This window comes from Bidens hawaiensis, unplaced genomic scaffold (assembly GCF_021521415.1).
Source record: "Bidens hawaiensis isolate Kalapana, Puna unplaced genomic scaffold, B.hawaiensis_p1.1 tig00056090_1, whole genome shotgun sequence".
In the NCBI taxonomy this organism is placed as follows: Eukaryota; Viridiplantae; Streptophyta; class Magnoliopsida; order Asterales; family Asteraceae; genus Bidens; species Bidens hawaiensis.
In genome coordinates this window covers 64,168-89,995 of record NW_027506358.1, presented here as the reverse complement: position 1 = coordinate 89,995, position 25,828 = coordinate 64,168, and the positions used below count along the sequence as shown (strand labels likewise).

At 37.0% G+C, this 25,828-nt stretch overlaps 2 protein-coding genes and 1 long non-coding RNA gene across 3 annotated transcripts; all 3 read left to right on the top strand.

Moving 5' to 3' along the window:
• The first annotated feature begins 9,332 nt into the window (after positions 1-9,332).
• Positions 9,333-12,050, top strand: LOC143617635 (ribonuclease 2-like). Its single transcript, XM_077090132.1, has 7 exons — positions 9,333-9,592; positions 10,413-10,441; positions 10,513-10,586; positions 10,813-11,234; positions 11,297-11,458; positions 11,611-11,677; positions 11,808-12,050. The coding sequence occupies exons 1-4, from the start codon at positions 9,384-9,386 to the stop codon at positions 10,927-10,929; spliced, it is 429 nt and encodes a 142-aa protein (XP_076946247.1). The 5' UTR covers positions 9,333-9,383; the 3' UTR covers positions 10,930-11,234; positions 11,297-11,458; positions 11,611-11,677; positions 11,808-12,050.
• Positions 11,016-11,863, top strand: LOC143617630 (ribonuclease 2-like). Its single transcript, XM_077090128.1, has 5 exons — positions 11,016-11,058; positions 11,143-11,234; positions 11,297-11,458; positions 11,611-11,677; positions 11,808-11,863. Exons 1-5 carry the CDS (start codon positions 11,016-11,018, stop codon positions 11,861-11,863), a joined length of 420 nt encoding a protein of 139 aa, XP_076946243.1.
• Positions 12,051-22,556: 10,506 nt separating the features above from the next.
• Positions 22,557-24,219, top strand: LOC143617636 (uncharacterized). The gene is made up of 4 exons (XR_013150862.1): positions 22,557-22,724; positions 23,234-23,395; positions 23,677-23,743; positions 24,020-24,219. It is a non-coding gene; the product is annotated as an uncharacterized LOC143617636 (long non-coding RNA).
• The last annotated feature ends 1,609 nt before the right edge of the window (positions 24,220-25,828 follow it).

Genomic DNA, 25,828 nt, shown 5'->3' with positions numbered 1-25,828 from the left:
AATGAAAGCTTGTCAATACGTGAACGATCTTCGGATATTGCACGTGTTGACAAGGGAGGTATGTACATGAAAGGTGAATGTGTATGATATAAATATCTGTACGATATATGAGTATGTAATAATGAATAAAGAAAGTATATGTATGAGTATGCAAAGATAGTATGAACGAAGAAAAAGAAAGAGGGATCAGACCCTATGCCACACCCCCTTCTAGGGCCTAGGAGTGCGACACAATAGTTTGGTATCGTGTTTGTAAATAAATCAAAGTTGCTTTAGTTTGCGGGAGTCTTATAAAACTTTAAGGATCAAAAGTGTAATATATTCAAAAGACGGGATTATAAACACCCGTTTAAGTTATCAAAAGATTATTTGTTTATAATTACAAACCACCATGTTAAGTTTACAAAAGAAATCCGAGCCATCGGATTTATATACATAGCACTTCGATACTCCAAGCGCTAAACTTGTTCACCTGCAAAATGTAATAAAATACGTCAGCAATGAATGCTGGTGAACACGCTGACGCAAAAATATTTCTTTTACTTTATTACCCCTCGAGACTACGCCTGCCTCGACCCAACGTGGCTTAGGAATAACAAAGTCAAATAACACATCATAAATATGAGCCTCTACGCTAGGTCACCTCAGCAAACACCGCAGCGTTCGACTTAGTTAAGTACCCGTAAATATACACAACGATCGTACTCCCTGTAGGAGAGCGTCCTACGACCAAGGGTGGTGCGATCATGCCCATACATCGCATAGTACCACCTATGTAAGGATCCAGACATACGTATACCACAGCCTGAGGGCTAGGTTTATACCCTTTATTTATAATGGTTTTAGGAACACATAGTTTCTTGTAAACAATTTCAAATAACACGTTTGACTTATTTTTAAATAAGTAAAAGTTTGGGGCCGTATTCACCTTGTCTCTTTAGGATCGGCTTCACTCACCGTCCAAGGGTCTTTCCCTTTCTTTATCTCGCACCTATAGTACGAGTATAAATATTTGTTAGTCGGATACACGATCCGGCTTAAGACCTTTAGTCTTATATCTCAATCCTCGATTGAACCTTTAGTTCAATTCTTGTTTACTTAAAAACCTTTAGTTTAAAGGTAAGTTTATAAACCTTTTGTTTATATAGAAACCCGACGGTTTCTTCTTCTCCAAGAAACATATTCTTTTTATTTTATTATGTAAGTATACTCTTTATTCAATAAATAATAATTTCATAACAAAGAATATTTACATATATACTTACACACATATATACGTATTTCAACAATATTCGTAATCAATCTTTTATTCATTTCTTTGTTATGTTTTCTTCTCTTTTCTTTTATCGAGGTATCGAGTATATCCTCGACTTAAGGCTTAAGCCTTTAATATAATATTGAATTATATTTGAATTCATTATTACGCCTAACCTTAATGGCGTATGAAACCCTAGGGACTTGGGCAGCACTCCAACGCCGCTTTGATCTTCTTCGACACACAAATCGAGGAACGCCAAATCTTTAATACTCGTCGACAAGCTTTACGAGATTCATCGTCATAATCACAAAACACCTTTGCTTGAATATGGGTGGCGGTGGCACAAACTCCAAGAAAACGTTGAACACAAATCGAGAGATCGTGGCAGGCTTATCGAAGCAAATCGAGGGTCGGGTTTATAAAACTTAGAGAGATGTTAGAGAGAGAGTTGAGAACTCAATTTGGTATGTGGAAAATGAAATCCCGGACTTGCTATTTATAGACTTGAAATTGGCCCCTATCGCGATACGCGATAGGTTCCTCAGCAGACCTATCGCGTATCGCGATATAGGCCTGCTGACTCACATTGTACACGTGGCAGGCACCGCTGCACGTGGCAACACGTGGCAGCAGTGTTGCCACGTGGTGACACGTGGCGATAACCAGTGCCACGTGGCACACGTGTCACGTTGTGTCAGGTACCCCATCGCGATACGCGATGGGGCTCTCCTCTGACTCATCGCGTAGCGCGATGGGTCAGAAAAATCAGAATTTTCAAATTAAACCCTCAACTTTGGAATTTGGCAATTTTAGTCCCTATATTTTGGAAAGTTGATACTTTGAACTCGAAATTTTCACAGTGTTACATCCTCCCCACCTTGAAACAAATCTCGTCCTTGAGATTGCTTTACTCGAACAAGTGGGGGTATTTCTTTCTCATCTCCGATTCGAGTTCCCAAGTATATTCGGGCCCTCTACGCGAGTCCCATTTTACTTTCACTATTTTCAATGTTCTTTTCTTTAACTTCTTTGTTTTCGAATCCTCAATTTGTATTGGACGTTCTACAAATTTTAAGTTCTCATTTATTTCAACGTCTTTTAATGGCATAGCCAATGATTCATCAGTCAAACACTTACGCAGATTCGAAACATGGAATACGTCATGTATCACTTGCATTTCCTCAGGCAGTCGCAATCGGTATGCAACAGTGTCGATTCGTTCGAGTACCTCAAAAGGTCCGACGAATCGAGGACTCAATTTTCCTTTCTTTCCGAAGCGAACAATGGCCTTCCAAGGTGAGACTTTCAATAACACTTTGTCACCGACATTGATCTTCTTCGACACACAAATCGAGGAACGCCAAATCTTTAATACTCGTCGACACGCTTTACGAGATTCATCGGCATAATCACAAAACACCTTTGCTTGAATGTGGGTGGCGGTGGCACAAACTCCAAGAAAGTGTTGTACACAAACGAGAGATCGTGGCAGGCTTATCGAGGCAAATCGAGGGTTGGGCTTATAAAACTTAGAGAGATGTTAGAGAGAGAGTTGAGAACTCAATTTGGTGTGTGGAAAATGAAATCCCGGACTTGCTATTTATAGACTTGAAATTGGTCCCTATCACGATACGCGATAGGTTCCTCAGCAGACCTATCGCGTATCGCGATATAGGCCTGCTGACTCACATTGTAGACCTGCCACGTGTTGACACGTGGCAAGCACCGCTGCACGTGGCAGCAGTGTTGCCACGTGGCACACGTGTCACGTTGTGTCAGGTACCCCATCGCGATACGTGATGGGGCTCTCCTCTGACTCATCACGTAGCGCGATGGGTTAGGAAAATCAGAATTTTCAAATTAAACCCTCAACTTTGGAATTTGGCAATTTTAGTCCCTATACTTTGGAAAGTTGATACTTTGAACTCGAAATTTTCACGTTGTTACACCCTAATAATATCTGAGATAGAGAAGACGGGATCAGACCCTTAATAATATATGAGATAGAGAAGTAAAAAGGGATCAGACCCTAATAATATCTGAGATAAACAAGAAAGGGATCAGACCCTAATAATATCGGAGATAGACAAAGGAAAGAGGGATCAGACCCTAATAATATATGAGATAGAAAAGGAAGGGATCAGACCCTAATAATATCTGAGATAGAATAGACAGTAAATATAATGTATAAAAGTAATAAAGTATGTATGTATGTATGAAATAAAAGTAAATTGGTAGAGTAATTATTATGTATCTTCGGATGCATGATTGAAGGTAAGTGAATGTATTGTTTGATGTATGATTAACTAGAACTCACTCAGCGTAGCTGACTTTTAGTATGCACGCAGGTGAGTAGGATGAGACAGCTGGCTTGAGTGGGACACATGGCAGAAGAATAAGAGTCTGGCATATGAAGACTTATGATGTTTTAATTTTAATGCTTTAATGTTGAAAGACAAAGGATGTTTTGAGACAAGTTATGAATTATGTAATGTTTTATGAAAGTTTATATTCCGCGTAAAGTTTTAATTAACTATAATATTTAGAATTGTGTTTATGAGTAAATCCAACGTCCAATGTGAGGCACCGGTAACGGGGCCTTACATATACCTGAATATAGGGTATTAACATGCCCGTGTATAAGATACATGATTCTATACCCTACCCGAAACCAAGTTTTCGAAAAAGCTAATTTGTGCACATCAACTGATAGCTACACCCACTACAAGTGGGCCGTGAAAACTAGAATGACCCATTATTTTATAATTAAATAATCTATTTTGTCACATGTCAATTTTATTTTACGGTGAATTTTTGTCATTTGAAAGAGTTGAACCAAAAACTTTCTAACTCGTTAGTATTTTAAAGGTTTGCCTTTACCAATTGACCAACAACCCGTTAGTCGCATTTCAACTTTAAACTGGTTTGATAGGGTAAAGTTAAAATACAAATGACAACAAAATGAGAAGGGTGAGAAGGAATCTAATCCATTGATCTTAGATTTGAATGGCTGAGATTAATTTAATAAATAAAAATTGATGAAAAAGTCATGAAGGTAATAACCCATCTTTGTTGACTTTCTCTCTCTCCACATGCAAGACACATGTCAATTCCCCCATTATTTTAAAATGTCCATAACTTTTCAAACGACATTATTTTTTAAAAAAAATTCACCATAATAATAAGCGTTTTTTTATCTTTAATATGAGTATCATATTGTTATATAAAAATAAAAAAAAATTAATGGGTTTTTTAATTGTGTTTTTTTGTTGTTCATTGTGTCATTGTGTAATATGTTGTTTCCGTTGTGTTTACGTTTCAAGTCATTGTGTTATATGTATTCACCATTGTGTCTTACGTTTTAAGTCATTGTGTTATACGTATTTGCCATTGTGTCTTATGTTTTAGGTCATTGTGTTATACGTATTTACCATTGTGTTTTATGTTTCAAGTTATTTCTAACATGTATTAAGCATTGTGTTTTATGTATTAGATAAAAAAAACACAATGGTGTGCGAAAAACACTATGAAGAAAAAAGACACAATGATAAGCGAAAAGGCACAATGTTGTGCGAAAAGACACAATGACGAAAAAAGACACAATGGTGTGCGAAAAGACACAATGACGAAAAAAGACACAATGGCAAAAAAGGACACAATGATAAGCGAAAAGACACAATGGTGTGCGAAAAGACACAATGACGAAAAAAGACACAATGATAATCGAAAATACACAATGGTGTGCGAAAAGACACAATGATAAGCGAAAAGACACAATGTTGTGCGAAAAGACACAATGACGAAAAAAGACACAATGATAAGCGAAAAGACACAATGGTGTGCAAAAAGACACAATGACGAAAAAAGACACACTGATAAGAGAAAAGACACAATGGTGTGCGAAAAAGACATAATGACGAAAAAAGACACAGTGATAAGCGAAAAGACACAATAGTGTGTGAAAAGACACAATGACAAAAAAAGACACAATGGTGTGCGAAAAGACACATTGGCGTGCGAAAAAAGACACAATGACGAAAAAAGACACAATTGTGCGAAAAGACACAATGGTGTGCGAAAAGACACAATGACGTGATTTTTGTTTTAAATTTTATATAACAAAAATCATACTCATATTAAAGATAAAAAAACGCTTGTTATTATGATGATTTTTTTTTTAAAAATATCATACGAGAAAGTTATAAAGTTCTAAAATGTTGGAGGTATTAACATGTGCCCTTGCATGTAAAGAGAGAAAATGTATACAATTACCTTTATGCCATTTTTCTTTTGGTCCCCACTTGACACATGTCAATTATTTATGACTCTCACACTTCTCATTTTTGTTATCCTTTGTAGAATAACTTGACCCAGTTTGATAATATATATATATATATATATAAATCTTATCAAGTAAACATATAATTTTATCTTATTCAAAAATAAACTATTAAAATACCAAATTTTAATATAAAAAAAGTTCTCTACTTATAGTGTAAATATTGACGTACTTTCCACATCTATGTTCGGTTGTTTATTTATATATCTTTGTTGATTTCATATTTTTAACCATGAGTCCAAATTTATATTTCAAAAGTTTTAATCCCCTTATTACAGGGTTGTACAGGGTTGTTTAAATTATTTATTTGCAATATTTATATGTTTTTTTGGATTTTTATTTTATATGTTATAAGAAAGTTAATAATATATTTAAGATTTGATGATAAAATAGTTTCAAAAGTAAATGAGATATTGTAACCCGGTTTAAAAGATATTTGGGTTTGGTGAGACCCATGACCCGCTTATATTTTTTACTATAAAATTGTTTCTTATTTATAAATAATATCATTTTAAAAAAATCGGATATATACTAATTTTTAGTATATCCCTATTTTTTTATAGGATTTTCATATTAAATATTTGGTGAGATTAAGTTAATTTAATGAGATGTTATTGTAACATTTTGAATTTTTCGTATTTGTATTTGTTTACCCGATTTAGGAGCGTAATTCGGATATTTCTTATTAACACTTTATTTGTGTTTAACTTAGTTTATATTTTCATAACTTTCACTTATGTCAAATAGCCCTTAAAAACTCTTAAAATCGCTTAAAATAGTTGAATAATGCATTTTAGGAACTTTAGGGACTAAAACTGTCAAAAAAATCAAAATTTGGTAAAAGTGCTTCTTAGCGCTGCGCGAACCAACACCCTTGTGTTCTTTGGCACCGCGCTAACCAACACCGGAACATCCAGTTTTGTTTAAGATCTTCGTTTAATGCTAATTCTTTCCTTAATCGATCCTAAATCACGAAAATCGAGCTCCAAGAAAAGTAATATGATTTTGAATAGTGTTTAGGTTCACTCCCACCGTTTTCATTGAGATTATGTTGATCAAAAGACCCTATTTCGTCATCACTGCAATATTCGTTTACCTTAACGAATCGTTTTCTTGTCCAACAACTTGACCCTCTGACTATTTAAAAGAACCACACCTCCAAACCCTAGAATGTTACTGAAATCATACTCTCCATCGTTTTCACTTAGCCGCCACCCTCCGTTTCTAGTGTTTTCGTCTTCAAGAACAAGCTACTGTTTGACTTTGGTGTTTCCTGAGCCTTGACTCGTTATTTCTCGCCATTCAAAAGTTTACCAGGTAAGTTGTCTTTTGTAAATTCGTCCATAATTATCACTAAACAATAACCCTCAATTATTTCTGAGATTGATGGAATTTAACGTATCAATTGGACTCCGACCCGTTTAAGGGCAATTTGGTCAACAACTTTGACTAATTAGTTATATCAATTCTGGTCGAAACTATCTTTTGGCCCAGAAGAATTTTTTGTTCAAAATCAAATTTTGAGTGTACTGACCAATACCCGACTCCCAAATCTATGTTCGGATTCTGGCCAGTATAGCTCGCTTATTTACCAAAATTCTATCGGAGTTCTATACGTCTGTTTGGATTGATTCCAAAGACTATATTCTTAGTTTTAATTCTAGTTTATTATGTATAAGTTTCAGGCTTGTTTGGATTATCTCAGCCAGCGCATTAAAGTTCGATTCCTCGTTATTCTTATTACTTTCTAGTCTCGCTTAAGTGATAAGGTGAGTAATCACTACTCCCCTACTTTACTGTTTTCAAATACTTTTGGGGACATATGTGTATTTACAATATTTATTTACTATATTATACACACGAGCAAACTGTCATATATTTGTGTGAATTCAATTTAATGACTAACAGTTACTTGATAACTTGATTCTAGCAATACAGAGGGGTCCAACGTAACCGCATTATAGTATGTTCATACAACTGTCATAGTAGCCATAGTTCATGAGACTTGGTCAACTGACGCTTTTATTTGCTCATGGTTTGATTGTGTTACATTTACAATAACAGTTTTGCATTTTTTTTAAATTATTATTGTAACAAATCTAATGATTTTCTCACTCAATCATGTGTGGACAAAACTATGTTATTTTTACGCGTATGCATGTTATCAGTTGGTGTGAATCTAGATGAAGAGACAACTAGCAAGACTTTAAGAATAAAATTAATAAAAGACAATTTAAGTTAATTTATTTGATTTGATATGTTTGGATTAAATTTGGATTGTTTTGGTAATTTTCTCAAACTTGATGTTCTTGGATGATGCTTTGTTTATTTAAAATAATTAAATAGATATTGTCATATTATATTGCATGATAGTACCTTGTGAGTTGTGAGCAATCAGTTCGTGCCACGATATTTCTGCTTTAGGTTGGGGTGTGACAGTCATAACAGTTTAAGGGCTATCTGGGTTTGGTGAGACCCATATCCGTGAATTTGAGTCAAATGCATGAGAAACCTCTATTTACAAATAAAACAATCTGGCAGCTTGATAAAATGTGTGGAGATTTCGTTTATATATATTTAAGATTCTTAAAAATCAAAAGAAAACTATGAAATAAAATAGTCATTTATAGCTTTTCTTCAACTTTTGAACATAAATAAATTGATTATAAGTGATATTAGTTCAATAAACATTTGGTTCGATTGGTTTACTGTTGGGAGTGGAAAATTTGGTTTGGTTATTGTGTAGGGGAAAAAAGAGAAAAAATAGTTTTTAAATGATAGTTTGGTTGGGTTCAAGAATTATATCGATATCAAGAGTACAAAACAAATAAAGAAACATAATATTTTAGAAAATTAATTTATTATAACAAAAAAAATAACTCAAAACTCAATTAAAATAAATATCTTGACCAAACCCTATTTGGTAATGACGTATTTATAAAATAACCCAAACTTATTAAAGAAGAAAACTATAAAACCCTAATTATTACTTAAGGGCTAATTAACCATCCCATCTTAAATAATCTTAGACCCTCATGGGCTCACTTAGGAATTAACTGAACTTCATGGGTTGAGCTGGGAAAGAGATTAGTCTCATACCAATTCAATTGAACGAAATTAGGTGGAAATCATGTGTAATTTATTTGAGAATATTCTCAAATAAATTGTGCTTAGCAATAAAAGTGAAAGTACATTAACTATAAATTATTATTATAGATTATATTGTCACTGCCGGCTTTGACGTGGGGTGGGGAGGGTTAACCTCTCTCAATCCGATCACCCTGATAGGCTCAAAATATGTACACCAATAACCTAATTTATTAAATCCGGTTTTAATGTATTCCTAATGTTTAAACACCAATTTGTTTTGAAGGGGGGGGGGGGGGGTATGAAAAAATGCATTCTTAACGTTTAAACACCAATTACCCAATTCATTAAATCCGTTTTTTAACACAAATTTGCACAACTCAGATTACTAACTATGGGATTTAAACATTTAATTGTTTAAACCTATTAAAAAACTCCTTATTTAAGGCCTAAACTTTTTTTTTTTTGCATTTGGCCTAAAAATTTTAACTATGCTTAGCGACGGTCTTTATATGTAATTGTCTATTGAGTCGTAGATTTGGATTATTAAATTCAATGGTTTGGAGTAAACATTTTTACCCATCTTTCTCTTTTAAATAAATATATTTGTTTTCCAAATTTATCTTGCTATTCTATAAATACCAATGAGTGCCTCATCTCCTTACTCAAAAATCTAGCACACATAGAAAACTAGATATAATGACAACAATGGCTTCATTTCCGACCGCCGTGCTTCTCCTCTCGCTTTTGTTCTCCGGGTTGTTAGCGGTCAGTGGTGAACGAGGTGTACCTACACCGGTGTCAACTGAAAGTGGGTTTGATTACTTCGTTCTGGCTCTCAGTTGGCCTGCCACTTTCTGCGCAACACATTCAAAGACATGTTGTCGTGAAAATGGTTGTTGCCCAGGGTAATTAATTAACACACACATTAATATATATATATTAAAAAGAGGATTTATCTTCCCTCACAAAGTTACTATTCATTTTACTATTCATTTTTTAATATTTTATAATTATTAGAACCACTAATTCATTAATTATAAATCTATAAATAAAAATAATAGTTTTTATTTATTTTATTATGAGTTTTTTTGCCATCCATAAAATATTTAACAAATTATATTTTCAAACGCTAAAAATGGGCAAGTGCCGGCTTTACATATTTTGTTTGTTAAGTAAACGATTTTCTTAAACTTAGCTACATATTTTACAATGACCGGAACTTTTTTCATAATTTAAAAATATCTCATCTCGCGTGGTTTTATATCCGCGTTTCAACGTTTGATATCTAGCTCGTCTTTAAAATATTTTTTTAGGTTACCAATTTATGTTTATGAATTTGCGTTGGTACCGCTGATACGGACCAAATTTGTGTTGGTTCGCAGCTGTAACATGCAGGTCTTTTTAGTCCCACATATGATAATTTGCTGTATTTTAGCACTGACGGGTTTATTTCTTTTGTTTAGTTTCGATGTCGTAACTTGATACATACTGACTTCACATCCACTTGCACGAGTTTATGCTTTAGCGTTTTTCCTTATGTTTTTCGTTCGATTTAACGGCCCCGTCGCGAAGCGCGGGTTCTTAAGTTCTAGTATATATATACACTTTGGTTTATTTATCTTAACTCATTGAAGTTGATATATATTTTTTATTCATTTTCAAAAGTTGCACTCTAGTTGAATATGATCATGAAACGTATACTCATTAATTTTTTTTGTTTTCTAGAGCAAAATTTCCTCCAGGATTCACAATCCGTAAGTTTTCTAAACAAAATATACTCTTGTATAATAAAGATTGCCCGAGTAACCTCTATGCCGTGCTGCAGATGGACTATGGCCAGTTAACGACGATGGAACATATCCATCGTGTTGTTCAGATAACGCTTTTGATAAGAAGGAGGTACGCATTTTATTATTTTGATACAATATTTGCATCATTTGGGTTAGAGGAGAAATGTTTGTTTTTATCCTGGCTAGACACTACCAATAGCGTAACAATATCTATAATTGAAATTTTATTAAATACGTTTGCCTGTAGGCTTTAATATTTTCTAGTTTTCGGTCAGTTGTCATCCATCAACCTCTTTACGCGCAATCACTGCTATTATATTGTTATTCCCATGTAGATTTCACCATTGAATGATGCTTTGACATCGTATTGGCCGACACTAAATTGCAAGCAAGTATCATCATGCAATGGCATCAAGAGGCCGTTTTGGGCTGATCAGGTGGATATATTTTAGCTATATGCTATATATGATTTTGTTTAATTTTTTCCAACCTATCATACAAATTAGAAACTAACTAGACTTGATCCCTTTGTTGTCTCATGCATGATCGGGTCGGGTCGTGTCTGGTTACCAGTGGGGTAAGTATTTGATTCTATAAATATTATTGCTTTGCCAAAGGAGTACTTCATAAAAATAACCTTAATTATTGTTTAACTTTATTTGCAGAGAAATATGGTACATGTGGCTCTCCAGTAACAGGAGATCAATATGACTATTTCCTAACAACCGTTAATGTGTATCTCAAGTATAATGTCACAGTAAGTTTTTTTTTTTTTACCATTTAATTAGTAATAAATTATAATTGTTTAATGTGTACCAGTATGCTCTTTACGAAGCTGGATATGTACCTTCAGACACAATTAACTACACATCAAGTGGCATTATTTCTGCTATTAAATTTGCTTTCGATGCAACGCCTATATTGTCCTGCAATAAAGGTGCTATACAAGAAGTCCGTTTGTGTTTAACCAAGGATTTCAAGGTTCGTCACTATTGTTTTTTTTTCTAATAGATTTATAAAATAAACACATCATTCTCTAGATTATTATTGTTACTATTTAATCTAGTAATAGACCTGATAAATCACTTTAGATATAAATCATTTCTAATAATGGCATATAAATATTTCTGCAGTTACAAGACTGTTTTGGATATACTAACTGTCCTGAGAATGTGACCCTTCCGGCATTTAAATTCCGAGGTAAGCTTACTGATTATATATATATGTGAACCGATATCTAAAATCTTTATATACATATATGAATATTATAGAAGTAATATAATGATAACATGGTTAATGATTTTAGTTTGAAATGTTTTTCCATTTGTAGATACCAAGAAGACTAGGGTTTCCCTTGATACTTTCTATAACATCCTGTCGTCTTGATTCGTTTGGCCGATGAATGCATTTCAAAACCTTACCTTTGTATCTGTTGGTGTTCTATTTTATAGAATACCATTTCCTATGATGAATAAGTCATGGAGATAGTGACACTACCACCATCGATGTACCTTTGTACCGCTCTGTTGGTTTTATTAAAATAAATAAATCTAAGGAGGTTTGGGAATGCAAATGATTGTTTTTAGGTGTTTGTGCTATTAAAATGAATAAGTTGGTAATATGTGAAATAAATGTGAAAGTAAAGATAATGCGAAAATGTAAGAAGGGAACATTCATTTATTTTTAAACCCGAAAACCCAACCCGTTTTAAATGTTCAGTTTAACCCAAAGCGTTATTCAATCATTAATGCAATGAAAATATGTGTTCGTCTTTTATATTATATTGTAACGTCGCCAAATTTAAACTCTATTAATTTTATCAACTATCTATACTATATATAATACATGAGACATTGGCAAATTAAGACACCCCATTTTTAAGTAATTTACAACTTTTAATGTATAATGTACACCTTATATAGCATGTAAGAGAAGGACAAACTTGTCCTTTATAAAATATGTCTTAAAATAGTTACAACATTATCTCCTCAACTTTACTTATCTTTTATAAATTTAAGAAATAGTTAATGCTTTAAACCTTTATCTTTATCAATATATTCATTTTAATTTTAATTGTAAATAACTTCCCACCAACGATTTTTCAACGGTCATAACTTTTTCATACATTAATATTTTTTATAAAAAATTGCACCATAAAAATGAACATTTTGTTGTCCTTAATTTGGATATGGTATGCTATAATTTTTCAAATAAAATAAATTAACATATTATGTATGAATGTTCACAATTCAGTTTTAAACGGTTTCTAAATTATACAGTTAGCCAAACCGTTGGTTCAATTTTTTGTTATTGAGAACCGAAACTGAATCGTAAAAACTTTAAACTGAATCGTTACTAATGGTTTGGTTTCACGAATTGAGCTTCAATAATAATTTTACCGTCCGGTCCGGTTTTTTATGGCCATATTTCTGCATAAACCATAAACCAAACTGTTTGCTATGGTTTGAACATTCGGAAACCGACTGACCAAAAGTGATGATTAGTTCAAACGTTATCAAGATTTCAAACGAACCTTGAACATCCACAATTATTACATGATTACTATGATTTTTATTTCCCGTCGCATCACGCGGACACCCGTCTAGTTATTATTAATGCAAGAGTCTTCTCTTTTCAACAAACTATTTATATACATACACACCATTATAAACTATCCGACATAGAGTGCGTAATCTGTAAATTTTATAATATAAAAGCTAACCAAAATTTAGTATTTTAGTTTTCTATTGTTACGCCCTCCTGTTATTTTATTTAATAATAACAAAATACAACGAAAAATGGTCCCAAACCAAAGTTTAAACACAAACATAATGAAAACAGTCATTACTTTGTATAAGGTGATAACATAAGTTTGTCATTTTTTTTATTTTAAACCCCTTTTTACAAGATGTATTCTGACATTTTAAAACATCTATTTATACTCTCAAAACATTTGCATTATTTACTGTCTTATGTTGGCCCAAAACAATCTCCGAGACCTTGAACACGAACTTCACTACCCTATAAAGATTTGACAAGACTCAATGAAATATTTATATGAACCATGTTGATTCTTCACGTTCGATGCTCAAAAGCTTCTTAAGATATTAATCTTATATTCACCACCAACTTCGCTAAACGAAATATCTTCATTTGCTTGTCACTCAAAAACAATTAATCCTTCGACATCCAATGGTCCAGAGCCTTAACCATGAGAGTTCATCATTATGTAGTCTTACCTATACACCATTACATAGAGCCTTAACCATGAGAGTTCATCATTATGTAGTCTTACCTATACACCATTACATAGAGATGGGCAAAAAAACCGGTTGGTGAACCGGTTCAACGGTTTAAACCGAAAACCGGTTTTTTACAAAAACCGGTTATTTAAAAACCGGTTTGACCGGTTTAGTAACCGCCGGTTCGTATATCGGTTACAAGTTCTAGAGAAAAAACCGGTTACTGAACCGGTTATGGAAAAAACCGGTTAATTTTAAAACCGGTTATTATGAAAAAAACCGGTTATTAACCGGTTATTTAAAAAAAAAACCGGTTAATTAAAAAAACCGGTTATTAACCGGTTCTAACCGGTTTCTAAACCGGTCCTAACCGGTTAGACCGGTCCGAGTTTTGCACCAAAAAAACCGGTTAATAAACCGGTCCGGTTATTTAAAAACCGGTTTTTTTCCAGGCCAAGAAAAACCGGTCCGGTTATTAACCGAACCGGTTTTTTTTAAAAAACCGATTTGTGCACCTCTACCATTACACAACGTAAGCATTAGTATAATATTGCCAATTAGGTAGAACATTTAGGTGTGAAATATGAACAAAATTATCAAACAAAAAAAGTCTCGACATACTCCACCACTTTTGGCATACAGGATTTATGACACACTAAGTCAAGCACACATGATATAATCCTCCCCTTTTTCATACTTACAATTTTGACTCGTAACTCAAATCACACAAAGAATCTGGTAAGGACTTATGATTATAAAATCACTTTTATATATCCTTTCCCATACTATACCTAACATGAAATTCTAAGTCTTAGTAATTTAAGTATTCAATGAATCCAATGAGACTATAAGCCTCTATATTCATGCTTTTCATATTAATGCATTTAAATTCCAAGATGCATATACTATTGAAAATCACAAAGCTCAAGATAGGTACTTACCTTCTTAAGTTTATATTCCTTAAGGATGACAAACCTCAAAACTCATTAACACGTTAAGTAAAAACCCCAGGCTTCACATATTAACGCATTTCTTAATTACTACATCCTTAGTAGATGTATATAACGTCCTTTTAAGACTCCATATATATTTATATAAATATATGTATAATTCATCGCACCTAGAAATATCTTCTCAAAATATAACAATTCTATTCTTATGATTGTGTAAGAAGCACTTACCTCGATTCCACAAAGCTTGTACCTTGCATCTCTTGTTCGCCTTTAGTTAATCTTCTAAACTCAAACTAGCCAATAAGAATGGAATTAGACAAAACCACATATTTAGTCATTTTTACATATGGGTTGAGACTCCTAAGATCTCAATTACACAAATGTAAAAGAATATGAACCTCTTGCCTGACTTTTGACCCGTTTCAAAAGTTTATATTGCATACTTTATTTGTTTACCACACTTCTTAATCCCCAACAATCTTATCATATGTTAATAAACATATTTGGTCTATCAGAATTAATTTCCCAACTTGAAGAGGTAGGTTCCCGCATAGCCCAGTTGGACCCGCAAGACTCACCTTGAAGAGGTACGTCTGCGCAAAGACCAACTGGATCCGCAGGAACCACCATGCTCAGAGAGATGAAGACCTTACACGCAGTAAGCCAGCTGTCCCCGCAGGAAAGCCTTCCTTGGTACAGTACCCTGCCTGTTCCCGCAGCTGTGGGTACAAGCCAAGAAGGAAGGCTACCCGCACTAACAGTAAGGCTACACGCACAAGGCACTAACTCTTATACTTCAACAATGTCACCTGAAGAAGGAATGAGCAGGGCGGGAATATTCCCGCCCAAAAGAGCCAGTCCGTACGCTTCTAGAAGATCTTTTGTACTATACCTACCAAAGTATGGACAAATGGACAAGATCTGACAAAAGCAACCCATGAACCAATCATAGGGTGACAGCTCACTGACAATAGTACGAGGAGGAGCACGCTCCAGTACAAAAAGTCACTATCAGCCGCTGCCTACCCACCAACTTTCATCGTGGCACGAACGTAGCCCATAGTTGGTGGAAAAGGAATATTATATACAGCTGGCCGTACCTGCTTGGAAACCTACCTTCGGCTATAAATACTCCAACACCTTGGAATGGTATCATCATCTTCTCTCTAGCTATTTCTCTCTATATACACTTATATTCAGAGCAATCTAGTCTGATTCTCACTCCGGAGGGTGGTCACAAGGAGGAACCCCCCCCTTCTCAGTGACGAGCTTACGGTGTCTGTTTTGAAGGTTGAGAAGGATAACCATCTTTGTCGGACCTAACCCTCGTGGGAAACATCTACTTAACCCTAAGATTATCCTTAATCTGTCGGGGTCACTTAGTGTTTCTTCATTGGCGCCATCCGTGCATTAAGCTAGAACTTATTCATCTTTTTCTCAATCTCTTCAAACTTCTGGAAAGATGGTTAAGGTTACTCCGATGCCAAAGCCACCGGGTAACCAAGAAACTCTGGTAACCACAACCCCAGCTACTGGGGGGAACACCGGTGAATACACGATTGTTACGAACACTACCCCGGTTACCCAAGCAGGGGCAAGTGCAGTAAACAACCCTCTCCTGGGATTCATTGATACCCAGTTGGGGAGACAACAGACGAGACTTCCCCGACAAACACCAGAACAAGTTAAAGCTTGGGCGGAAGCACGTCAGAAAGAATTCCAAGCTGAGTTGGACGAACGTTTACGTTCACTCCAACAGGCCAATGACAAATTTGGAAGCACTCGACAACAGCTCAACATGAGCAATGATTGCGAGTATGCGGATGATGAGGATTGGGAAGAATCTGACAGTGACGCAAACCCACGTTATAAGGCGAAAGGGAAGCGTAAAGAAGCAGACTTCCACTCGAGAAGAAATTTCGAAGAAACTTTCGAACCAAAGAACACGGGGGGTAACCCACGTGACTTCTCCAAAACTTTCAGACCAACTGTTGCGAATGCGGGAACGTCCAAATTCGCAAGGGACATTGCGGAAGCAATCGCTCCAAAGAGTGCCAAACAGATGTCCAACATAGGCACTTATGATGGCATATCTGACCCGGACGATCACATGAACAGATTTATAGCGGGGGCAACTGTCAGTAATTGGACGGAACCCACATGGTGTTACATGTTCCAAATGACGCTCGTCGGGGCAGCCAGAGCGTGGTTTGATCGTCTACCGGTCCACCACATCTACGATTGGGCAGACTTCCAGCACAAATTCAGCCAGCACTTCAGTCAGCAAAAAAATATACTGAAGAGCAATGGACGATCCTCAACTGCATCCGGGAAGAAGACGAATCTTTGCTAGAGTTCATCACTCGCTTCAACTCAAAGAAGCTAAGTCTGGGCACTATTAGCGAAGATCTTGTTCGCGCCGCTTTCATCCAGGGCGCTGAGTACCCAGAGCTCATCCGCACGTTGACAGGTAAAGACAGAATGCCATCCACGTGGGATGTCATCATGACGGTAGCTAAACGCTTTGCCGAAACGGAGAAGCAACTGGGTAGAAATCTTCCCCAGAGCACAAACCTCTACACGCACAGAACAAGAGAAAATAACATCCGTACCGCCCGACAAAACAAAAGGAGGAAGCTTGGTATTTGGCAGGCAAGGGTAAACTTTGACACCTCATCCAGCTCTCGCCCTCTCTTAGGCGGAAGGGACAACATGCAGTCGTTAAACCGGAATCCCAGATGGACACCACTCACCAAAAGCGTCACCGAGATATTTGCCACCGAGAAACTCCCATGGCCAAAGGCTCCAATAATCCGACAGCGTCATAACGCTGATCAGAGCAAATCCTGTGACTTCCACGGGACAAAAGGCCACACCACGGAGGAATGCACATCTTTGAAGGATATCGTCGAAACATTCGTCAAAGATGGGAAACTCACACACCTCGTGGCGTCAATCAAGAACGGAGGGAGGAAAGACAATCGGTACAAGGGCAATGGACGGAAGCCCGTCGACATCAGCATTCACATGGTTCACGGCAACATCAGAGAAAGAAAACGACGAACAACAGAGCCAAGTGCGTGGAAGGAAGCAGAAGTGCGCTTCCCGCGTGTGCTAGAGGGGGCCAACAAAGAAGGCCCCATAGTCATCAAAAGCCAGCTGGGGCACTACATCACCTCCCGCACCCTTGCTGATAATGGCGCTTCGTCAACGGTCATGTATAGGAAGTTCTTCGACAAACTAGACGACGAAGACAAAGAACGCCTAGAAACAGTTTACGCCTCGATGGAAGGGTTTGACGGCAGCACAAACACCCCCTTGGGAATCCTATCTTTCCCCGTCACTCTCACGGACGGGAAGTGCTCCCGCACAGAAGACGTGGACTTCGTTGTAATGAGGAAGCCACACCACACATACGACATTCTCTTCGGGAGAGATGGGATGGCAAGATTTAATGCCGTGGTGTCTTCGGTCCATGGTATGATGGGATGGCCAACAGCTGAGGGCGTTACTATGATCATGGGCATTCCCCATGTATGCATCGCATCTGTCTCATCTAAACCTAAACCAAAGATGGCTAAACCAACCACCTCTGAGCCAGAAGAATGGGCCTTCAATGACAAATACCCTGACTAGGACGTTACCATTGGCCCAACGATCACTAATCCCACACGCACCTTACTCAAATGCTTGTTGCAAAAAAATGCCGACATATTCGCGTGGACACCAGCTGACATGACTGGTGTACCTCGAAGTAAGGCTGAGCATAAGCTCAAGTGTGACCCGCCGTTTGTGCCGGTCATACAAAAGTGTCGCGTAATGGGTGCTGAGCAGGCTAACGCGTGTAGAACCCAAGTCAAGGAACTCCTTGACGCAGGCATCGTACGCGTTAGTAAATATCAAACATGGGTTGCAAGTCCCGTCATAGTACCAAAATCCAACAAACAATGGCGCATGTGCATAGATTTCAAAGACCTAAACAAAGCATGCCCTAAGGATTGTTACCCGTTACCCGAAATTGACCTTAAGGTAGATTCATTAGCACCGTTTCACCTTAAATGCTTCCTTGATGCGTATAAAGGGTACCATCAAATCCATATGGTTGTTGACGATCAGGATAAAACCGCATTTCGGACGCCCGATTGCAAATTTTGTTACCAAATGATGCCATTCGGACTAAAGAACGCCGGATCCACATACCAACGCCTGATGGACAAAGAGTTTCATACCCAAATCGGGAGAAACTTGGAAGTTTACATGGATGACTTGGTCATCAAAAGCCTCGAGCCAGAGGCGATGTTGAAAGACATCGAAGAAACTTTCAACACGCTTAGAAAGATAAACATGAAGCTCAACCCGAGCAAGTGTTCCATTGGGATGGAAGATGGGAAGTTCTTAGGAGTCATCGTTACCAAAGATGGCTTCAGAGCGAATCCTGACAAGGTTGAAGCCATTATGAAAATGGAATCACCTACTACCATCAAACAGGCTCAGACACTGAATGGACGACTAGTCGCACTCAACCGCTTTTTGGCAAACCATGCGGATAGGTCGTTCCCATTGGTGTCAACATTGAGAAATTGTTTGAAGAAAACGCACTTCCGCTGGACACCAGAAGCGGAAGCAGCTTTTCAAGAGATTCGGTCACGCTTGGTCGAACTCCCAACACTAACAGCACCAGAAGTGGGGGAGGAATTAATTCTCTACCTCTCCGCCACAGACAGAGCAACCGGGGCAGTCCTACTAGTATAACGAAAGGGCATCCAGATGCCCATCTACTATGTAAGCCGCGTCTTAACAGACGTGCAAACCCGGTACTCCACCCTGGAAAAATTAGTCTTAGCGCTTGTACAGGCTTCACACAGGCTAAGACGATATTTCCAAGGTCACCCAATCACCATTCTCACCAACTTCAAACTTGCAAACGTTCTTGGCAAACCCAAGTTGTCAGGGCGCCTAGCCAAATGGGCAATTGAGTTGGGAGAATACGCGATAAAGTACAAGCCAAGACCAGCCATAAAAGGCTAGGTCTTGGCCGACTTTATTGCAGAAGTCCCCGCTTCGCGGGAAAAAGAGTGTCAGGAAGAGGCTCAACCCTCTCCAGCACAAGACATTAACGATGTCTGGCGACTCTATACTGATGGAGCAGCCAACAACGAAGGTTCAGGCGCAGGGTTGAAACTAACTAATCCTGCAGGCCAAGAGTACACTTACGCTATTCGGCTGGATTTCCCAAGTACGAATAACGAAGCGGAGTACGAAGCATTCTTGGCCGGATTAAGAATTGCGCGTAAGATGGGGGTGAAAAACTTGGAAGCCCACGTGGATTCCATGCTAGTAGCCAACCAGATAAACGGGACGTACACGGCCGTGAACTACACAATGGCCCTGTACCTCGCACAAGCAAAAACCCTTATGCGAGATTTCAACGATTGCAAAGTTGTGCACATCAAGCGAAGCGAAAACAAATCTGCGGATGCGTTAAGCAAGCTTACATCGTTAGCCTTCACCCACTTGGGAAAGGACATCCGCGTTGAACTTCTTGGAGCACCATCAGTCCCGCACAAAGAAATTTGTGTCATCCAAACCAGTACGGAAAAATGGATGACGCCAATCATAAATTACCTTGCGACGGGTGTATTACCAGAGTCAAAGACACAGGCAAGAAAGATACGCTGTAAATCACTGAACTATCAACTTGTTGATGACATACTTTACAGGCGTAAGTTTCTTGGCCCACTCCTCAGATGCGTTGACGACCAAGATGCCGACTACCTCCTAAGGGAAGTACACGAAGGCATCTGTGGAGTACACGCAGGTCCACGCGCAGTTGTAGCTAAGCTAAACAACGCGGGATACTTTTGGCCGGGGATGCACACGGATGCGCTGGCCTACATCAGAAAATGTAGGTCCTGCCAGCTCTACGGACCCAACACGCATCGCCCGAAGAACGAACTTGTTCCAGTCACTTCTTCATGGCCATTCCAGAAGTGGGCCATCGATGTTACAGGCCCATTTCCCACAGCAGCAGGGAACGTTCAGTTCCTAGTGGTAGCCATTGACTACTTCACCAAGTGGATAGAAGCAAAACCCCTAGCCCAAACAACCGCAAAACATATCAAAAAATTTATTTGGGAATTTGTTATTTTTCGTTTTGGACTTCCACAGAATTTGGTGAGCGATAACGGCACAAACTTTGTTGACCAGAAGCTACAAAAGTGGCTGAAAGAGCTTCAAATCACCCACACCTTTACCTCAGTGGCACACCCGCAGGGTAATGGTGAGGTGGAAAGAGCAAACAAGAGCATCATCGACGGCATAAAGAAAAGACTCTTGGAGCATAGATCCGGCTGGGTGGATGAAGTTCCACATGTCCTTTGGGCAAACAGAACGCTGACAAAAACAAGCACGGGCGAAACCCCGTTCAGCCTCACATATGGCACTGAAGCCATGGTCCCAATCGAGATTGGTCTACCCTCACCAAGAGTCATAACTCAACCAGAAGACAATGATGCGGAAAGACGGTTAGACCTTATGCTAACCGAAGAGCGCAGAGACTTAGCCGCAGCGCGTGAAGAGAACTACAAGTGACAAATGCAAAAGTACTACAACACGCGGGTAAAACTCTGCAACTTCAATGTCGGAGACTATATACTGCGTAACAACGAGGCTTCGAACCAGGAGCGCCCAGGAAAGCTGGCCCCGGTCTGGGAAGGGCCATACATTATTAAAAAAGTTCTGGGAAAGGGCGCATACCGGCTCGAAAGGCTCGATGGTACCCCATCACAAGAACATGGAATGGAGCTCAATTACGCAGATGCTACATGTAGATCAATTCCAAACTTGTAACGAACAGGCCTAGAGCCACTTCTAATGGAAATGATTCTCCTTTATCACATTGATGTTGATAGCCTTACCTTTATACTTATGAACTGACCACACTGATATGCCGGTATTCACCGCATAAATAAGTGAGGGAGGAAGTAAGTCGTTGCGTGTGGAAAGCGGCACAACCCGCATAAACACAAAAACAGTAAAAATTTCTAAGGGGAAGATGAGGAAAACCTTCACGCAGGTCAGATATAGATGAAGTTTGGTCATCCCACTAAGTGAAAGTGACGGTCCTACCCGCACAATCATGATAGAGGAAACAGAACATTAACCTATTATCTGACACGCGTCGAAAGGTTAACTTATTCAAAACACTTAGAAAATCGCTAAGTTAAACTAAAATATGCATGAGCAAATCATATAATGTTAACAAGGCAAAGCATTAACAAAACATTTATATTCACGATAAAAACTGTTCAAACATTACAAAATGGCTAAGGTATCTACCCGCCTACAAAAAGTACAAATCTATCCTAACGGCTTGGAGGAATCAAGATTCAGGCTTCGGGACCAAGGTACCACAACCACCACGGACCGGAGACAGCTTTTATGGACCGGAGACAACTTTTATCCGGCCAGCTCATTAAACATACAGAAAACAAAGACAAAAAAAAATCCAACAATCAGAATCAATAATTTCAATTAAAATGTCATTTGCTATTGCATTGAAATATATATTTTTTTAACAGCCTGATGATTTATTTCTAATGTAGATTTCATCAATTCTTGAAGATATAAAAACCTATTGGACGTTACTAGCTTGCAGCACTACATCATCATGCCATGGCAAAGAGAACATGTTCTGGGCTCATGAGGTGGATTTTATTACACAATTTTGTTTAATTTTACCAACCTATCATAACTTAAATTAGAAACTAACTAGACTTCTTATCTTTTCATGCTCGATCGGGTTGGGTCGTGTTCATAATGATCATCAGTGGGGTAAGCAATTCTTTCTAGCTGCAGTATTTGATTCTATAAATATTATTGCTTTGCTAAAAGAGTTGTAACATGACATTCTTTTACACACTTATTTTTTTTTCTTAAACTGGTTTCACTTTGTTTGCAGAGAAACATGGTACATGTACCGCCCCAGTATTATAGGACCAATTTGAGTATTTCTCAAAATCCCTTGAATTATACTTTGAGTATAATATCACGGTAAGGTTTTTTGTTTTTTATATTTTGTGAATTTTAACTACTTCGCAGGCTAGATTTTAGCAATAATATTAAAGCATATATCCAAAAATCAGCCCATCAAAGTTATGTATATGATATATAATAAATGGAGAAAAAAAAACATTATAAACCTAATTATTGAAAACATTAATCTTGAATTTAAGAGATAAAGATCAAATGGATTACATGGATAATTTTAGATGAATTATTTATTGTCTTATGTAATTGTTAGATTGAATTACTAAGATTTGTCTAGGAATTTGTTTTATTTTACTAAAATAAAAGTTTGAGTTGGATTAGGATCGGAATGAGTTTAGTATAAATATATGGTTAGGGCCATTGCAATTTGTGTGCTTTACTTTTTAATAATAAATAGAGTCGAACGAGTTTGTGTGTTTGATCAAGGGTCTGATTTCCAACAATAATTAGATTCTTCATTATATATATATATCATATAGTATAATAAATTTAACGCTTCTCATGTTTATCAGAACGTTCTTTTAGATGCTGGATATGTACCTTCAGATACAAAGATTTACCAATCCAATGGCATCCATTCCGCTCTTGAAGATAATTTACGTGTAATCCCTCAATTGTTATGCAAAAAAGGTGCTATAAGAGAAGTCCGTTTGTGTTTTACCAAGGATTTCAAGGTTTGTTACTTGATTTTTTTCGAATGACAACTTTCACTAAAACACGACAAAACTAAGACGCTATATGCCCAGACTACAAAACAACAATTAGAAATCAAAATTGCACCAGTCGATCCATATTAAGGACTTAAACGAGACCTATATTTTCTTTTTTTGTAATAGATCTTTTAGTAAACTTATAATTCTCTAGATTTTTTCATCTATAACATTTTCAAAATCGTTTATCAAATTTTAAGACTTGCTCAATCACTTCTAACTATGGTATATTAATATTCTTGTAGCTTCGAGACTGTGCAGAAAATGGTGATTGTCCTGATAATGTCATCTGGCCGGAATTTGGATTCGTGGGTAAGCTTACTCTCATATAGTCATAATAGCTTTTCTTATCCAAGGAATATGTGAGCAAATATCTAAATCTTTAAATACGTTAAAAAAATATGAAATTGACACGGGTCATGATGTATCAAAACATGTAACATTTTAATACAAGTCATGATGTGTCGGGGTAGGTTGGATAGGTTTGCTAGAAAAACTTTTTCATAGATAATTTGTGTTAGATATGATTACAGAAGTTATATAACATGATTAATGATATTAGTTTGAAATGCTTTTCCATTCATATAGATGAAATCGAGACTCAGCGCTGGTCAATAATTTCTGGCATCAACTCCTCTTGATTCGTTTGGTTGATGAATGCATTTCAAAATCTTGCCTTTGTATCTGTTGGTGTTCTATTTTGTAGTAATAGAAAACCATTTCCTGTGATAAATTAGTCTTAGAGATAGTGATTGTATCTCCATTGATGTACTTTGTGCGTTTCTATTAGTGTTTTATTAAAATAAATAAATGTTTCTTGAAATGTAGATGATTGTTTATGAAAAGTTTGTGACTTAATGTTTGAAGGTGTTGCTCATGCGACAGGTGACTAGATAGGTTGTGAAGGTGTTTATGTTATTATTATATATTATAATGAATAAATTGGTTATGAGATATAAATGTGAAGGTGAATTATAAAGTGGAAATGTAAGGAGGTTTTATGTGAGGTTTTTGGGATGTAAATGATTATTTATGAAAAGTTTGAGACAACGTGTATAGGTGTTGTTGATGTGTCAAGTGATTAGACATGTTTCGAAAGGTGTTTGCTTTAGGGTATGTGTAGTAGAGCGGCTACAAAATTGGAGAGGGGGGGGGATATGTAGTCCAGGGGACAATGTTGTAGTCCACAAATTGCCCCACCCACCAATACTTGATCGCCATGCCAGCATGTCCATCAAACAACCCGGCGAAAAATATATGCCCCCCCCCCCTATCGCCTGGGGGTGGGGTTCTCGCCCAAATTGACCCTTTGTCGCCCCTATTTGCCGCCAACTACACTTGGCATTAGACCACAAATGCACTTTGACCATCTATGTTGCTTTTGAAAAAAAAAACTAAGGCTTTTAACTCCGTAAATTTAGAGACTTCAATTTGAATACTTGAAAAAAAAAACTAATTATAAAAGTTGGGTTAAGGAACCAAGCGTTGTCATCGTTATCATTTTACGCGCTTAGCAGTTTGGGAAGGGAAAACTTGTTTAGATATCAACTGGTCAAAGAAAAATAAATAATAATAACTTAACTTAAAACGAACATAACTTGGGCTACGTATAAAGTTACGGTGCCCATAAGTAGTGAACAGAAAGGTCTCAAGCAACAGTTTTTACTGACGAAAACTACGAAGCATAGCTCTAGCGATGGTTCTAGTGGTAGACGCATTAAATTTTCTTACAGTTCTAGCAATAATTTTACAACCAGCTATAAGACTTGGATTAGTAATACACGACCCTAACCTGATCCATTGACATGACCTTGAGTTCGATTTGGCTTGTTTGCATGCCTACTTCAAACGATATATTTGCAGCCACAGTGGCGTTTATACCCTAATTCAAACGATTTTTTTTTTCAAATTAATATGTTTTACCAAAATAAAGTGGGTTCTAAGTGTCTACATGAGTGTTAACGGGCTTTAGGTGTTCTTTTATATATGAGATGGAGAAACTAATTTAATGATGTGTCAACTCAGCAGTGACGTATTAGTTGCCCGCAAGTTGTTCCATCTCAAATAACGGGACATCTAAAATTCATTAAAATTTTTATAAGACACCTAAAAAGTAAAAATCACTTTATATATTTTGGTAAAAAAAATCTAATTCAGACCGTGCATTTTGCTACGTAGCTCCACATTGATGTTTACACCTGTGCTTCAAACAATGAATTTGGGCACCTACTCCCACATTGACGATTGATGGGTCGTTCTCATTTCATGTACACCATACATTATATATATATATATATATATATATATATATATATATATATATATATATATATATATGGATCTTGCGAGAAGTGATATTACAGCGAGAAGTACGAGAAGTGAATGTATAACTCCATT

Bases quoted from the DNA above. Each gene is read 5' to 3' on its own strand.
- LOC143617635 (XM_077090132.1), top strand. From the start codon at position 9,384: ATGACAACAATGGCTTCATTTCCGACCGCCGTGCTTCTCCTCTCGCTT. The intron at 10,442-10,512 runs GTAAGTTTTCTA...GCCGTGCTGCAG, and splicing joins TCCTCCAGGATTCACAATCC to ATGGACTATGGCCAGTTAAC. The intron at 10,587-10,812 runs GTACGCATTTTA...ATTCCCATGTAG, and splicing joins ACGCTTTTGATAAGAAGGAG to ATTTCACCATTGAATGATGC.
- LOC143617630 (XM_077090128.1), top strand. From the start codon at position 11,016: ATGCATGATCGGGTCGGGTCGTGTCTGGTTACCAGTGGGGTAA. The intron at 11,459-11,610 runs GTTCGTCACTAT...ATATTTCTGCAG, and splicing joins GTTTAACCAAGGATTTCAAG to TTACAAGACTGTTTTGGATA. The intron at 11,678-11,807 runs GTAAGCTTACTG...TTCCATTTGTAG, and splicing joins TCCGGCATTTAAATTCCGAG to ATACCAAGAAGACTAGGGTT.